At 45.8% G+C, this 16,709-nt stretch overlaps 1 protein-coding gene across 1 annotated transcript in view; it reads left to right on the top strand.

Annotated features, from left to right (window-relative positions):
• LOC121446933 (integrator complex subunit 4) overlaps nucleotides 1-16,709 on the top strand; it is a 57,110-nt gene that overhangs the window by 37,644 nt on the left and 2,757 nt on the right. Inside the window, exons 16-21 of the mRNA XM_041649835.1 lie at nucleotides 3,553-3,646; nucleotides 7,978-8,058; nucleotides 9,029-9,159; nucleotides 10,088-10,147; nucleotides 13,389-13,548; nucleotides 13,709-13,852. Coding sequence (XP_041505769.1) covers nucleotides 3,553-3,646; nucleotides 7,978-8,058; nucleotides 9,029-9,159; nucleotides 10,088-10,147; nucleotides 13,389-13,548; nucleotides 13,709-13,852 — 670 coding nt within the window. The remainder of the gene's footprint in view (nucleotides 1-3,552; nucleotides 3,647-7,977; nucleotides 8,059-9,028; nucleotides 9,160-10,087; nucleotides 10,148-13,388; nucleotides 13,549-13,708; nucleotides 13,853-16,709) is intronic.

Genomic DNA, 16,709 nt, shown 5'->3' with positions numbered 1-16,709 from the left:
TTTGAGACGAGATCTCTGTTGTGTAGCCCTGGATATTGGAGCTTGCCATGTAGATCAGACTGGACTTGAATTCATAGAGGTCTGCCTACCTCTAACCATCTCCTGAGTGCTGGCATTAAAGGTGTGCACCACCATGCCTGGCTTTTTTAAATGTTTATTGCCTTTATGGACCAGGGGTTGCTAATGTGTGTTCTGAGAGGGGCATTGTTGCCCTGCCAGATCACATTGTAGAAATATGGTTCATTATAGCTGTTTTTCGGTTTGTTTTGTCTCATTATTATTTGATATGTTTCATAAATTTAAAAAATTAATAGCAAATAAATAAATGGAGTGTTTATTATAGGTTAATGATCAAAAGAAGAGAGTTTTAGACTCAGACAGGCCTGGTTTGTGTCCTCTTTTTGACATTTTTTAACTCTGACATTGGGCAGACCACATAATGTTAGTGTTTGGTTTCATGCTCAGTGGAACGGATTAGCTACAGCTCCTGGAGTGAGGAGTAAATGAACTCCGATAAGGAAATGCCTAGCTCAGTACAGCTGCCCACAGAAGGTGCTCTTTGTGCCATCCGCTGAGAGAATCCCGTCTTCTGATGGGCGTCTAGACTGCGGCTTCCTGAGGCTTGTGGGCAAGAGAGGTGCACAGAGGAAACCCGGGGACACAGAGCGTTGTGCCGGGGGCCAGCAAGTTTCCACTTTGCCTGTCCTGTAGGTGAGGCTTCTTGTGGCTGATTGGGTTGCACTGAGAGCAGCGGTTTACACCGCAGGGCAGGAGACTAGCGTCAGCACATGATCAGCCTGGCAGTGTTCTTCTAGTAGTAACAGGGCAGAATCTTGCTGACAGTAATTGCTTCAGAAATAGAGTGGTTCTGAACGTCTCTGTGATAAGGGAACTGCAGAGACTAGCTGGCCACCAGAATCCTGCTTCATGGATGCGGATAGCCCAGAGTCTTTTGTTTTGCGTGACTGACATCAGGATGGACCAGGCCACTCAAACACATGAGATGATGTTATCCATGGACACTCATTTCTTCAGTCCTGGCTATCAGTTGCTCTGTGCGTGCTTGTGGGCACTTCCTTCTAGTAGCAAGGCCTCTAGGAAGCAGCATCAATTATCCTGGGTTGCCGTTGAGGTTGCGTAAGGTTGAAGAGAGGGGCTGGTTCAATGGACAGTTGTGTACAGCCACAAAAGTCTGCTGTGTCCAAAGCAGCTTCTCAAGTGATCCAAGCCTTCAGCTTTCCTACGGTTTCTGTTTTTATACAGAATTTTTATTTTGCCATTGAAAAATAATGAGGCACCAGATGGTGGTAATGCAGGTCTTTAATCTCAGTACTTGGAGTTGGGGGCAAAGGCAGGTAGATTTCTGTGAGTTTGAGGCCAGCCTGGTCTGCAGATCGAGTTCTAGGACAGGCTCTAGAGCTACAGATAAACCCTGTCTCAAAAAAAAAATCTTAAAAACAAACAAACAAAAACCCCATAAAACTAGGAGTCAGCTCTATAACCCTAAAACCTGACTGTCCATTTCCAACAGAGAACATGGTATTTACCCGGTGGGTGAGTGGGAGTCTCTAATCTAATATATGATATTCATTTTAGGAAGCGGATTTTTAAGAGTTTGGAAAAATTAGCCAGGTGGTGGTGGCACATGCCTTTAATCCCAGCACTCAAGAAGTAGAGGCAGGAGAATGAGTTTTGAGGCTCGCCAAGGCTACACGGAGAAACCCTGTCACGAAGAAAAAGAAGGAACAGAAAAATAGCTAGGGAGATAACTTTCTTGCTTTCTGTGCAGGAAAGATCCTGAGTGTAGATCTCTAGCATTTATATATATATATATATATATATATATATATATATATATATATATTGAGATGTAGTTCATGTGCCTGTAACCCTAGCTTTTTTTTTAAATATTTTTTTATTATGTATACAATAGTCTGTCTGTGTGTATGCCTGCAGGCCAGAAGAGGGCACCAAACCTCATTACAGATGGTTGTGAGCCACCATGTGGTTGCTAGGAATTGAACTCAGGACCTTTGGAAGAGCAGGCAATGCTCTTAACCTCTGAGCCATCTCTCCAGCCCAACCCTAGCTTTTGAGAGCACAGACAGGAGGGTCCCAGGGGCTCATCCATAGGATGAGATGTACTAGATGACTTAGTTGGATCTGACTCACTACCTAGAAGTGGATTCGAGGATGTCTTCCCTTAAACAAAATCAGGTCAATTAGTAATGAAGTGGAGAATGGCTGAGTATGTATGCATAATGTTTATAGATTTTATCTTTCATGTGTGCATGTTTTGCTTGCATATATCTGTGTGTGTGTGTGTGTGTGTGTGTGTGTGTGTGTGTGTGTGTGTATATATATATATATATATTATATGTACTACTTTTGTGCTGCTGTTTTCTGGAGGTTATAAGAGGTTGTTGGGTTCCTAGAACTACAATTAAGGATGGTTGTGCACACACCTTTAATCCCAGCACTTGGGAGGCAGACTGATCTCTGTGAGTTTGAGGCCAGCCTGGTCCACAGAGTGAGTTCCAGGACAGCCAGGGCTATACAGAGAAACCCTACCTAGGCGGGGAAAAAGAGGATGATTGTGAGCTACCATTTCGGTGCTGAGAACCAAACTTGGATCCTCTGCAAGAGCAACAAAAGCTTTTACCCGCTGAACCAGCTGTCCCCTGTGTATTTTTACCCATGGAACTTTGAAGCTGTTTTACTGATGATAGTTTACTTTTGTGTATGGGGTAACTTTTGGGAATTGGTTCTATCCTTCCACCATGTAGGTAGGTCCTAGGGATCAAACTCGGGTAGTCAGGCTTGGTGACAGGTGCCTTGTAACCTCCTCAGCCGTCTCTCTGGCCCTCTCCTCATGTACAGTTCCTACATAGTTGGGGTCTTATACTTTATTATCAACTTTTGTTTTGCTTTGTTTTTTGAGACTGTTTTATAATCCTGGCTGTCCTAGGACCAAGCCGACCTCAAACTCACAGAGCTCTGCCTGCCTCTGCCTCCAAAGTGCTAGCATTAAAGGCATGCGCCATCACATAGCATTATCAACTTGTTTTTTAATAGCTGTAAAATATATACATACATACACATATATATACATACATATATAAATATATATATATATATATATATATATATATATATATATATATTTCTTTTTCGAGACAGGGTTTCTCTGTGGTTTTGGAGCCTGTCCTGGAGCTAGCTCTTGTAGACCAGGCTGGTCTCAAACTCACAGAGATCCGCCTGCCTCTGCCTCCCAAGTGCTGGGATTAAAGGCATGAGCCACCACCGCCCAGCTAGCTGTAAAATATTTTATTGGATGTACCATAGTATACTTAGTATTTCTGTCATAGATCTTTAGTCACTGCGGTTCAATGCAATAGTCCACATGGCAATGAATATTGTGGGGCATAGGTAATTTCTGCTGTGTGGTCAAACAGTGTGACGTGATCTCCACATTACTTGTTACCCTCTGCACTGTCTGACTTGCTGTTTTGTGTCTGAGTTGTTTGTGTTCTGGTTTTGTTTTTACTATAGAGATCTGCAGAGACTTGGAGAACTTCAGTCTGAATTGGCAGGGGTGGCCGACTTCTCTGCTGCCTATCTTCAGTGTCAGCTGCTCCTTATTAAGGTTTGCTTGGATTCAGTGTTTATGGATTCTGATGCGAAGAATGGACTTGAATGATCAGCAGTGTTTGAGACCCTAAGTGGAAAAACTGTTCTGTGAAGCCATCCAGCAGTGGGAAAATCACATGTCTCTATTGAAATAAGTGTGAACACATACAGTGTCTTAGGTAGGCTTCCTCTTGCTGTGAGGAAAGACCATGACCAGAAGGAGGAAAAGGTTTGTGTGGCTTGCACTTCCATCTTGTTATCACCGTTCACCATTGAAGGAAGTCAGGACAGGAACTAAACAGGGCAGGAACCTGGAGGCAGGAGCTGATGCGGAGGCCACAGAGAAGCTCTGCTTTCATGGCTTGTTCAGCTCCTTTCTTATAGAATCCAGGACCACCAGCCCAGGGATGGCACCACTCACAATGGACTGGGCCCTCCGTCATATATTAAGAAAATGCAGCTGGGCAGTGGTGGCGCATGTCATTAATCCCAGCACTCGGGAGGCAGAGGCCAGTGGATCTCTGAGTTCGAGGCCAGCATGGTTTACAGAGAGAGAGGGAGGCAGAGACAGCAAAACCAAAAAGAAAATGCCCTACAGCCTTGCCTACACCTATGAAAGCATTTTCTCAATCAGGGTTCCCTCCTCTCAGATGACTCTAGCTTGTGTCAAGTTGACATAAAACTATCCAGCACATATGGGAAATTTAATTTTAGGAGAAATCTTTTATCGTTCTCAAATTAGAACAATAGGTGTGGTGCTGCACGCCTTTAATCCCAGGACTCTGAGCCTGAGGCCAGCCTGGTCTGCACAGAGAAACCCTGTCTTGAAAAACCAAACAACAACAAATTAGGGCGGATTTTAAGTTTTAAATCCTGAAGATTGGAGCAAAGGCTACATAGCTTAGATGGTAGAATACCTGCTTAGCATTCCCAAGCCCCGGGCTTGATCTCAGCACCAGATAAACAGGAACACTATAGTCCCAGCATTTGGACCGATGGGAATTGGAGACAGGAGGATTCGGAGTTTCAGGACAATAGACAGGTCCTTATAAAACCCTGTTTCCAAAAGAGAAGGATACTAGGGTCATTAAGTGTTTGATTTAGTGGGATTAGCCTCATATTTAAACTTTCATACTATTTTCTTTCTGTTATGCCCAAATCCGCGAAGTTCCCGCAAAAACCAGCAAGGAAACTGAGTCCCATATGTAAAAACAAAGAGCCTTTATTTTAGTCAAGTTTGCGAACTTGGTCTCTCCATGTCCAACGTATTGGAATAACTGGAGAGCCCTGAGCTCAATTAGAATAGGGTTTTTATAGTAGTAAAGATGGGGGTGAGGGTTTTCTGAGGTTCCGGACTTCTGATTGGCTGACATTTGTCTAGGGGTGTCCTGGTGAATGTGCACTGGCAGGTGATCCTATCTACAGCGGTTGGAATGTTAGGCATTTCCTTTTCTAAAAAAAAAAAATCATTCATTCATTCATTCATTTATTATGTCTGCATGTATGCCTGCCCGCCAGAAGAGGGCACCAGATCTCATAGATGGTTGTGAGCCACCATGTGGTTGCTGGGAATTGAACTCAGGACCTCCGGAAGAGCAGCCAGTGCTCTTAACCTCTGAGCCATCTCTCCAGCTCTAGGTATTTCCTTTGAATGGTCTATTCTTGGGCGGTGGTCAGGTCCTGGCACCAGGTATTGCCTCAGGGTAAACTACCGAGACTCAGGCCTCTTATTAAATTTATCCAGTGCCGAGTTCTACTCTGGCATGTGATAGCGGTTGGAAATAAGAACTTGCCTTGGGTGACCTGTCCTTTCTTAGCTTATCATGGCTGGCCCCCACACTTTCTTTCTTTTTTGGTGAAGAGGGGATGGTGGTGTTTGAGACAGGGTTTCCCTGTGTAGCCCTGGCTGTCTTGAAATTCTCTTTCTGTAGACCAGGCTGACCTCAAACTCACAAAGATCTGCCTGCCTCTGCCTCCCGAGTGCAGGAATTGAAGGTGTGCACCACCACCTGGCATGCTATTTTCTGAACTTGCTTTTGATTTTGTTTGTCAAAGGCTAATTCATTTCTCTTAAAAGGGCCAACCTCCCAGGCCTTTGTTGGCACAGACCTGTAATCTGCCCGTTTGGGGGACCAAAGCAGCAGGATTCATTGCCAGCCTGGGCATCTTAGTGAAACTACCTCCATACTAAACTTGGCTGGCGATAGAAATGAGCAGCAGAACGTTTCCTTTGCCTGGCGCATGTGAGAGCCACTTGGAGACAGGAGAGTGGGAAAGGGAATAAAGGACAGGTTGCTGGCGCGAGGCCCTGTCTTATTGAAAAAAGCAAAACAAAATCCACTTTTGTTAGTAGCAAAAGAGGGGATTGAGAAGACATTGCTCAACTGTGCTGATCACTCTTGTTAGCCTAGAACCTGAGCCAGGAGTGTGTTTGTGATAGGGAGGAGCTAATAAATTGTGGCTATTCTCAGCCGTATGGTCTGTGGTGGGCGGGAAAATACTTACAGTATAATATTATGTACTCAAAAAAAAAATACAGAAGCATTCTGCTCCAACCACACTTATGTAGAAACTTGCACATGAGAAATAATTGGAAGTAACAGTTTTCTACTGCTGTTCAGTGTGGTGCTTCCAAATAGGTGTGGCCACTGATCCTTGGTGCAAAGTACCCACTGGACTGTTGAGACTTACTTTACGTTGCAGGTGTGAAAGGGAAGCCAGCTTGAGGTAGCATAGGGTAGAAAGTACTGAGTTATTGATTTATTTAGCAGTTCACTTAAAGCATTGCTTACACTACCAAGCATGTCTTCACTCGCTACCTGGAACCGAATGACCTAGAGAAATAGCTAAAGTAACTGGTCATTGCCCTTAACAACCTGCTGACTGCCACCTACTCTTCTGTAAAGTCTTGCTTGTTGGCCCCAGCTTGTGGTTTTAGAATATGAATTGAGAATACCAACTGGGCCCTGCATCGGAGCCTTTCAGGACCTGTCCTGGCTTCGGTCCACTGATGACATCTCCTGTCTTCTTCTCTCGATGGTGCCAGCACTTGTTCTTCTCAGAGAACCCAGGTTCAGTTCCTAGTGCCCACAGTACCCATAGGTTGCTCTCAACTGTCTAGAACTCCAGTTCCAGGAGAGCCAGTGCCCTTTTCTGCCCTCTAAAGCCACCAGGCGTGTGTGTGGTGCACAGACACAAAACAACAATAACAAAACAGAAAAAGGTACCACTTTTGTTAAAATGGCAGTATACTGAATTAAATAGACTCTATACATATTCTTAATTTTTCTTTTCTTTTTTCTTTTTTCTTTTTTTTTTTTTTTGAGGCAGGGTCTCTATGCTGGCCAGGATGGCCTTGAACTCACAGAGATCCACCTGTCTCTGCCTCCTGTGTGCTGGGACTAAAGGTGTGTGCTACACACCTGGCCCAAGTAGACTATATTTATTTTAAACATTTTTACTGAGCTGGGCATAATATTTCATACCTGCAATCCCAGTACTCAGGAGTCTGAGGCAGGAAGGTTGCCAAGTTCAAGGCCAGCTTGGACTATAGGATGAGACCATGTTGAAATAAACACCCCCAAAATTTAGTTTGCCAGTGTGTTTTCTGTTATAAACGTGCCTACTAGAAAATTGAAAATGACGTGTGTGACTTGCGTTTTTTAGACAGGGTTAGTCTGGTTTCTATGAAGTCATTCATTGCGCTGTTAGAAGGTCCTTGGAAGCCAAGTTTGATGGTGCCTACTAGAGAAGTTGAGACAGGAGGATCATGAGTTTGAGGCAGCCTGGGCTGCATCCATAAGGTCACCCTTTCTGAAGAAAAGAACAGGAAATCAAAAGATGGAGAAGAAACTCCCTGAAATAAACCCACAGCAGAGATAGGTGGAATTGGTACCCAGACCTGCGTAGGTGATAGAGAGGGGTGGGGAGTGACACCTGTGGCTCTCAGTGAGCGCTCTGATTGGAGAGAAGCTGGGAGAGGAGGCTCTAGGAAAGCTGCCCGGCTGGGAGTTTTACACATTGGATAGTGGTAGGGTGTGTCAAAGGACACCACACATGGGTTGGAATCTCAGTTGGAAGCCGGACAGTTTAGGCTGCTCGGGTTAATGCAGTGACCCTGTGAACAAGGCCCCAGGGCCCAGCGTGCAGCAGCTGATTGTCCTGCTAGTCATCTGAGCGCCAGCTGTCGCACACCTCTGCGGTAGGTAGGCAAGGCTTACTCGCTTTTAGACAGTGCAAGGAATGGGAGGAAACCCGCAGTATGCTAAATTCTCAATCAAAGCACAGATCTCAATTCTGTGTCCCTTTTGTGACCGCTGTGCCTGTCTCTCTCGTTTGTCTGAGTAGGCTTTGCAGGAGAAGCTGTGGAATGTGGCTGCCCCCCTATATCTAAAGCAGAGTGATTTGGCCTCAGCAGCAGCAAAACAGGTAAGCATATGGAGAATCCTCAGTCGGACGTCTGTCTGGGATCACTGGGCTTCTGTGACTTCCAGGTCTAATAGAAGTTAGTGAAGGGTTGTGCGGTGACTGTGCCCAGCGCTGGGCTCCAGAAGACCAGGGCTCGAGTTCAGGTCTCCTCCACCTTACGGGCTGATAAATGAACAAGTTATCTGAGTCTCTTGGAGTTTCATCCTCTGTACAGTGTGGCGGCTGAATTGTGTGATTTCTGAAATTGTTCTAACATATCAGTTTGTGGGCCTGGGGCGTGGCTCAGCAGGTCGAAGTATGTAGGCCTGATGACCTGAATTCAGGACCTGGAACCCATATACAGAACCCACACTCTCTCACACAGTTTATGTGATGCCATTTATATTATTGCATGTTTCAAACATATTAAAATCTAATAAAAATAGTTGTAGATCTTTTCTCTAAAGTGCATGTAAAATAATTTTGAGGTGGGATTTTGGTTTTTTGCTTTGTTTTGTTATTTAAGTCGGTTTCCCTGGGGCTTTTGTTGTCCTGGAGCTTGCTCTGTAGACCAGGCTGACCTCAAATTCACAGAGATCCACCTGCCTCTGCGTCGCAAGTGCTGGGATTAAAGGTGTGCGCCACCAACGCCTGGCAATTTTGAGGTTATTTTAATATTTTTAATTCTTTAATACTTTCATAGAGTGTATTTTTATATTCATCCATACTCCTCTTCCTAACTTTTCCTAAAACTATCCCCACCTCTCTACCATCCGATTTTGTTTCTCCTTTTTTAAAAAAATAACCTGTTGAGTCTTGTTTGTGCTCTGTCCATACCAGGGTTAGGGCCACCCACAAGAGTGTCACTAGCCTGCCAGGAGCCACACCCTTCCTCAGAAGCCATCAGCTGTCTGTAGCTCCTCAGCTAGGGTTGGAAGCTTGTGCAGCCCTCTCTCTCCTGTGATCTTTTACTGATTGTCTTTCCTTACAGATCATGGAAGAAACCTATAAAATGGAGTTTATGTACAGCGGGGTGGAGAATAAGCAGGTGGTGATCATACACCACATGAGGCTCCAGGCCAAAGCCCTGCAACTGATAGTCACTGCACGGACCACACGAGGGTAAGGGGCAGCTGATAGTCACTGCACGGACCACGCGAGGGTAACGGGCAGCTGATAGTCACTGCACGGACCACACGAGGGTAAGGGGCAGCTGATAGTCACTGCACGGACCACGCGAGGGTAAGGTGCAGCTGATAGTCACTGCATGGACCACGCGAGGGTAAGGTGCAGCTGACAGTCACTGCACGGACCACGCGAGGGTAAGGCGCAGCTGATAGTCACTGCACGGACCACGCGAGGGTAAGGTGCAGCTGATAGTCACTGCACGGACCACACGAGGGTAAGGTGCATGTTGTATGGAGAGGGCCTGCTTTGGTCCCACCTGGCTAGCTTACACCCGAAATAATCACACAGAAATTATATTAATCAAACACTGCCTGGCCCATTAGCTCTAGCTTCCTATAGCTAACTCTCACATCTTGATTCGACCCATTTCTAATAATCTGTATGACACCACTGGGAAAGATTCAACATGTCTGACCTGGCAGCTCCATGGCGGCTCTCTCTCTGCCCTTCCCAGCATTCAGTTCTGTACTCCGCCTATCTAAGTGCTGCCCTATCAAAAGGCCAAGGCAGTTTCTTTATTCAACCAATGAAAGCAACACATAGACAGAAGGACAGGTGCACACTGGACAGAACAGGTGTTCTCCTGAGGACACCGTGGATACAGTCACCGCTCTCTTAAGGCAAATGATGAGGAAGATATAGGGAAGTCAGCTAAGAGATGTGCAGTCTGCTTCTTTCACTTTCAGGAAGTCTCAGATCAGACCCGTGCCTGACCTCTAGCCACAGATACGACTCCTGGCCTTGTGTTCCTCAGAGAGTCTAGGAGCTTGTCCATCTTACAGTGCTTGGGTTTCGGGGTTCTTGTCCTCACTCCTTCGTTCATGGAGTGACAGGTTTTTTACACTTTGCTTTTTTCCTGCAGAGTTGACCCCTTATTTGGAATGTGTGAAAAGTTTTTACAGGAAGTGGATTTTTTTCAGAGGTGAGTATTTTGTAACTCTTACGATGGTTTCTTCATCTTGTTTATGCAGAAAGTAACCTAACAGACGCCAAACGAGATCACGTCTTTTACGTGCTGCTGAGCTGCCCATCACCTGTTGTCAGTGTTTTCCTTAGTGGTGTATAAACGTTGTGAGTCTAGAGCTTCGAAGTAATAAATAATAAAAACATCAGGGCCATTTGGATTCAGCCCTTAGCTGAGCTACAGAAAACAAGTATGAATCTCTACAAACAACAACAAATTATTCTTTTAATTCCTTTTATATTTTTGTTTGAGATAGGATCTCACTGTGTTGCCCGGACTGGTCTTGAATTATTGATCCTCCTGCCTCACCTCTTGAATGGTAGGATTGCTGATATGTACCAGTGTGCCTGGCATTGTTCTTTTGCCTTTTTGAGACAGGGTCTCATGTACTCTGGGCAGGCCTTGAACTTGTATAGCTAAAGCTGGCTTGAACTCCTGATCCTCCTGCCTGTACCTCCCAAGTGCTGGGATTATGGCAGTTGTTCTTTAATTCCGTAGGTAAATAATAACAAGCCAGGTGTACTGACACATACCTTTAATGCCAGCATGGAGACAGAGGCATGGGGATTTGAGGCCAGCTTGGTCAACATAGTAAGTTCCATGCTAGCCATTGCTGCATAGTGAGACCATAGAGAGATGGAGAGAGAGAGAGAAGAAATAAGTAGGAGTTAGAGAAATGGTTAAGAGTAGTCACTGTTCTTTCAGTGAAATTGAGTTTGGTTCCCAGCACCCATACAGAGTGCCTCACAATTACCTGTAACTCTAGTTCCAGGGCTTTGATGCCCTCTTCTGGCTGCTGCCAGCCCCTGCATTCATGTGCACATACCCACACACAGAAATATGCACACATAATTAAAAATATATGTGAATCTTCTAAAATAACAGAATGAATGTGTGGAATAAATGTGTCTCAAGATGGGCACCATAGGGCACGTCTGTAATCCCAGCTGATCTGGATGCTAAGGCAGAAGAATCACTTGAGCCTATTATTTCAAGACTAGCTTGGGCGAAATATTGATTGATTATGTGCATGCATGCTTGCGTGTGTGTGTGTGTGTGTGTGTGTGTGTGTGTGTGTGTGCACACTCAAGCATAGGGGATCCAGGGGCTAATGTTAGGTGTGTGCTTAACAGATGTTACTGTCCACCTTATTTTCTGCAACAGTCTCACACTGGACCTGGAGGACGTTGGTTTATCTAGGCCAGTGGCCAGCAAGCTCCAGGGAGCCTCCTGTCTTAACCTTCCCAACACTAGGGTTACAGGGGTCACTGCCACTCCCTACCTTTTTACTTGGGTTCTGGGGGAGTGGAACCCAGGTTCTTGTCACTTTAAAATGTTTCTCGGGGGCTAGCGAGAGGGCTCAGAGGTTAAGAGCACTGCCTGCTCTTCCAAAGGTCCTGAGTTCAATTCCAGCAACCACATGGTGGCTCACAACCATCTATGAGACCTGGTGCCCTCTTCTGGTGGACAGGCATACATGCAGACAGAACATTGTATACATAATAAATAAATAATAATAAAAAGTGGGTATCAGGTCCATCTACTATCGTCTGGATCTACTCTTAAAACATGCAGTAGATGATCAGAGGGCTTGATGGAGTTAAAGTAGTGAGACTGAGCTTGTTTCATGTGAACAGTTGGGTTTTTCATGGCGGGGAGCATAGTAGCCAACAGGCAAGCATAGTGCTGGAGCTGTACCCTAGGTCTCACATCTTAAGACACGATTACAAAGTCTATAACTCCAGTCACAAGGGATCTGACACCTACTTCTGTCCTCAGTGGACCAAATACACACATGGTACACAGATATACAAGCAGATAAAACACCCATACATGTAAAAAAATAAAATTTAAATATTAGAATAAAAACAAATTTTTCCCCCTTTCACCATGTAACTGTGGCTGTTACAGAACACTGTGTATACCAGGCTGACCTCAAACACACAGATATCTGCCTGCTTCTGCCTCCTGAGTGGTAGGATTAAAGGTGTGTGCCACCATAATCTGTCAAAAATAAATCTTAGCAAAGTCCTTTCACACTTGATGGAGGACACTGCTATACTCTCAGCAGTTGAAAGACCAAGGCAGGAGGATTGCATTTCCCTGGGCTATAGTGAGACACTCTCTCAAACCACAGCAAATCATAGCAAACCCCCGGGGCTGGGATACAGTTCGGTGGGAGAGGCCCAGGGCTCAATCCCCAGTGCTACAAATGGGTCGACAAAAACCCAGCTGTTCCTCTTGCTTATTATTATTAGCACGATCCCCAGACTTAGAGTAGTACCTGGCACTTGATGGAGCCTCCTGTATAACATTTCCAATTAATTAGCGAATCTATGAAAAGAATGATAATAGCGTAATGATCAAATACACTCATATAAAGCTCTCAGGTGTATGCCTGACACTCATGGTTACTCATTAACAGAGCCTCAAATTATAGCCCAGGCTGGCCTTGATCTCTCAATAGTCCTCCTGCCTTAGCAGAATCCCCCAAATTCTGAGATTATAAACATTAACCACCATACCAGTGAAACAGGCTGTTAAACAAAAAACCAATTTTCTGTGTGTGTGTGTACATGTTTTATATGTGCCAGATGTTGATGTAGAGTGTTTTTTAATGATTTATGATATGTACAGTGCTCTATCTGCATGTATGCTGCAGGCCAGAAGAGGGCACCAGATCTCATTACAGATGGTTGTGAGTCACCATGTCATTGCTGGGAATTGAACTCAGGACCTCTGGAAGAGCAGGCAGTGCTCTTAACCTCTGAGCCATCTCTCCAGCTCTGAGTGTTTCCATCAAACACTTTCCACCTTATTTACTGAAGCAGGGGCACTTACTAAACCTGGAGTTTGCCAGTGAGCTTGATCTGCTGGCCAACAAGCCCTGGGGATCCTCTTACTTCTGCCTTCCCAGTGCTGGGATACAGGTTCATGCTACTGCTCCTGTCTTTGTTACAGATTCTGGGGGTTAGGTTTAGGTCCTCATGCCTGCAAGGCTAGGGCGTTATTGACTCAGCTGTGGCTCTTTGGCTGATCATGGTGCCCCGGCAGGCTGATCACTGTCCCTGTCAATTTCAGGCACGATCCTAAAGCTCCTCCCATTTCATTCCTCTTCCTGCTTCAGGGCTGGCAGAAGTGTGGGCTTAGCTAGCCTGGTGAACGAGTGTGTGGTCAGTGCTTCTGTGTGTTCACACAGGTGCTTCGTTGCCGATTTGCCCCAACTTCATGACAGCTTTGTGGACAAACTTCTTGATATTATGCCCCGACTCATGGCGTCTAAACCTCTGGAAGTGATCAAAATTCTGCAAACAATGCTGCGGCAGAGCACCTTCCTCCATCTCCCACTGCCGGAGCAGGTCAGAGTCCACGTGCCCTCGCCCATCTGTCCTGACACTTAAAGCCACTTAGTTCAGTGAGCTTCTGTGACCAGGGGAGCAGTGAGCTAGGGTCCTTCCTCGGACCACCCCTCTGAGCTTTCTCACTGGCCTGAACATGACCATATTTTCTTGTTTACAGATCCACAAAGCCTCGGCCACCATCATCGAGCCCGCAGGCGAGTCAGACAACCCTTTGCGGTTTACGTCTGGGTTGGTGGTAGCCTTGGATGTGGACGCAACCCTGGAACATGTGCAAGACCCTCAGAACACTGTTAAGGTCCAGGTGTGTTGGGTGTGGGCTCCGTGGTGTTTACACTGACACTGTGTTGAAGCCTTTAACTTTGGTTCTTTTGTCATCTACTTGAGGGACCAAGACTGAAAAGGGACAAAAAGAGGTGCCATGGCAGGAGCCAACTCTGCTCTTGAGCAAATTAAACTCTAAACCTCAGATTCTACATCTGAAAATAGGAATAGCAGACATTAGCATGAAATGTGTATAATGCCCTCAGAATCCAGGAAGGTTTTACTTACTAAGGATCTGTATAATGCAGACTTTAGATTTAATCCTTTCTACACACACACACGCTGAATGTATCAGTTGTAATAAACAAGTTCTATTGGTTGGTCAGGTGGCAGACAAAACTCATAGATGGGAAGAAATGATCATGATCAGGAGAACACATTTTTCCAGCATTAGATAAGCTAGAATCACATGAGAGATGGGGTAAAGCCGAGCCCACAATCCCAGCTTCCTCCACCTCTCCGTCCTTCCTGCCGTCCATCTGTGCATTTCGTGCTTGCTTCAGTGCAGTGCTCAGTGCGGAGGTTGTGGGTCGGGCTGTGTGGTGCGCTCAGTTTCACTGGGAGCCGGATCAAGGGGCCGGCAGTTAGAAGTGGAGGTAGGTGCTTCAGCAGGCACAGTTAAGCCTACTGTGCTGAAGGTGCTGATGCGGTACCGCCTGACAGGGGACTGGCAGAGGGTGAGGAAAAGCGGAGAGTGAGCCCCTGTTGGTGCAGGTCATGAGAGGAGAGGGCGGTCTGAGTTACTGTATTTTAGCCACGGCAAAAGGAAATACATTTTTAAGTTGTTCTGGAATTCAGAATATGATTCATGCTGGCCATTTTCTTCCCCTCACCTGCTTGGGCCACAGGTTTTTAAACTCCTGAAGGAATGTTTCCGGCAGCTGTTAGACAGCAGAGTCCAGACTTTGACAGGGAACTTGGTTCTGTTGCTTTGTGCCACTCCTTTCTTCCTTACCCCCACCCACTTTTACTACAGAATCTCTAGACCAGGCTGACCTCCAAGTCTCTAAGAATGACCTTGACCTTCCAATCCTCCCATCTCTGCTCACAAGGGCAGTATTGTGGGCATATGCTGTTTGGGGTCATGTATGAAATGATAATTCATATAAAACAGGCAAGCATTCCACCAGCTGAGCCTTATCTGTAGTCCCTTCCCTTTTAGAAGTCATTTTTTGGTTATTTCAGACATGGATGCATTGCCCTATTCCAGTTCCTCCTAGACACTTACTCCATTATCCTCCCAACTTCTCCTCTTCTTTTAAGTTAACCCACTGAGCTGTTAAAGATAACGGAGTTCTGGAAACTAGGGCCCCTACAGCTTTCTTCTGCCCTAGGATGGGGCCGCAGAGCCTAGAAGCAGAGTAGAGAGAAACAGCTTGTAATTATCTTTGCTGTGACCAAATACCTGAGAAAAGCAACTTGAGATGGAAGGAGTTGATTTAGCTCGTGGTTTCGAAGGTTTCAGCCTGCAGTTGCCTGGCTCCATCCCTGTAGGCCTCAGGTGAGGCTACAGCCTCATAGCAGGGGGTCCAAAGAGGACAAAGCTGTTCAGCTCATGACTTGGAGCAAGCTGGAACGGAGGAGGGGCTGGGGACATGACAGGCTCAGCCTTGCCCCAGAATACATGAAATTACAAATCTCTCAGGGGTTTGAGCCCTTGGTTAGGTCAGAGTCCTAATGATCCAGTCATTTCCCCAAAACCCTGCTTCTGAACACTACTTTACGGACTAAGCTTTCAGTATACAAGTTTAAGGCTAGTGTAGGCTACGTAACAAGATTGGATCTCAAAACAGTCACAAAGATGGCTTAGTGAACAAGAAGCTAAAAATCACTGGAGCATAAAAATCTCGGTATAGCCACACATTCCTGCACGCTGCCCAGGGGGTGAGGGAAATGCCTTGAAAACAAGGTGGAGGGCATTCTGGTCTCTGCAGTATCCCCTCCCCCCATACCCAAACACAGCAGAGAGAGGGAGAGAAAAATAAACATAGACCTGTCAGTCCTTGGGAGGGCCCAAGATGCTCAGAGAGATGAAAGATTTGAGCCAGCAGACAAGACACAAACTTCCCTGGATTTCGTGGTTGAAAGGATGATCCGAGTCCTCTCTGTGTGCACAGAGCTGGTCCAGTCCGTCCTCCTGTCTGCTTGTCCCTGTGTCCTGTAATAGACTCTGCACAGGCAGCTAGGGCCTCAAGCTATTGAGGGAAGAATTCTGTGTCCCTTGGAGAGATGTGAAGATTTGGCTAACGATGCAAACAGACCCCCTCTTTCTTTGAGTGCTCTCTGGAGACTGCTTCAGAGCCGAGGAGGGAAGTCCTTCCAGCGCTGTGACATTGTTCTCTTTAAGAAATATTTACGGGGGCTGGAGAGATGGCTCAGAGGTTAAGAGCACTGCCTGCTCTTCCAAAGGTCCTGATTTCAATTCCCAGCAACCACATGGTAGCTCACAACCATCTGTAATGAGGTCTGGTGCCCTCTTCTGGCCTTCAGGCACAATGCAGAAAGAATATTATATACATAATAAATAAATACTTTTAAAAAAAAAGAAATATTTACCGCATACTGCTTCTAGTATTGCCTACCACCACCACCCTATTTTTTTTTTTTTTTTTTTTTTGTCAAATTTTTGAGACGGGGCTTCACTGTGCTGCCCTGGCTGTCCTGGAGTTCACTTTATAGACCAGGCTGGCCTCGCCTCTGCCTCCCGAGTGCACCACCACTGCCCGACATGCCTTGTTCCCACTTAAGAAGCAGATTTTTATGATGGCTAGGGTCACCTTTCTACTGCTGACTTGGGGTTCACATCTGTTTTCTTGGCTCATGTGTCTTCTGTGGTC

The sequence above is a fragment of the Microtus oregoni genome, unplaced genomic scaffold (genome assembly GCF_018167655.1).
Source record: "Microtus oregoni isolate MIOR12 unplaced genomic scaffold, Mior012 000000F_ref0000247, whole genome shotgun sequence".
NCBI classification, from domain to species: domain Eukaryota; kingdom Metazoa; phylum Chordata; class Mammalia; order Rodentia; family Cricetidae; genus Microtus; species Microtus oregoni.
Note: the sequence above shows the minus strand (reverse complement) of the source record. Positions and strands in the feature narration are given on the sequence as shown.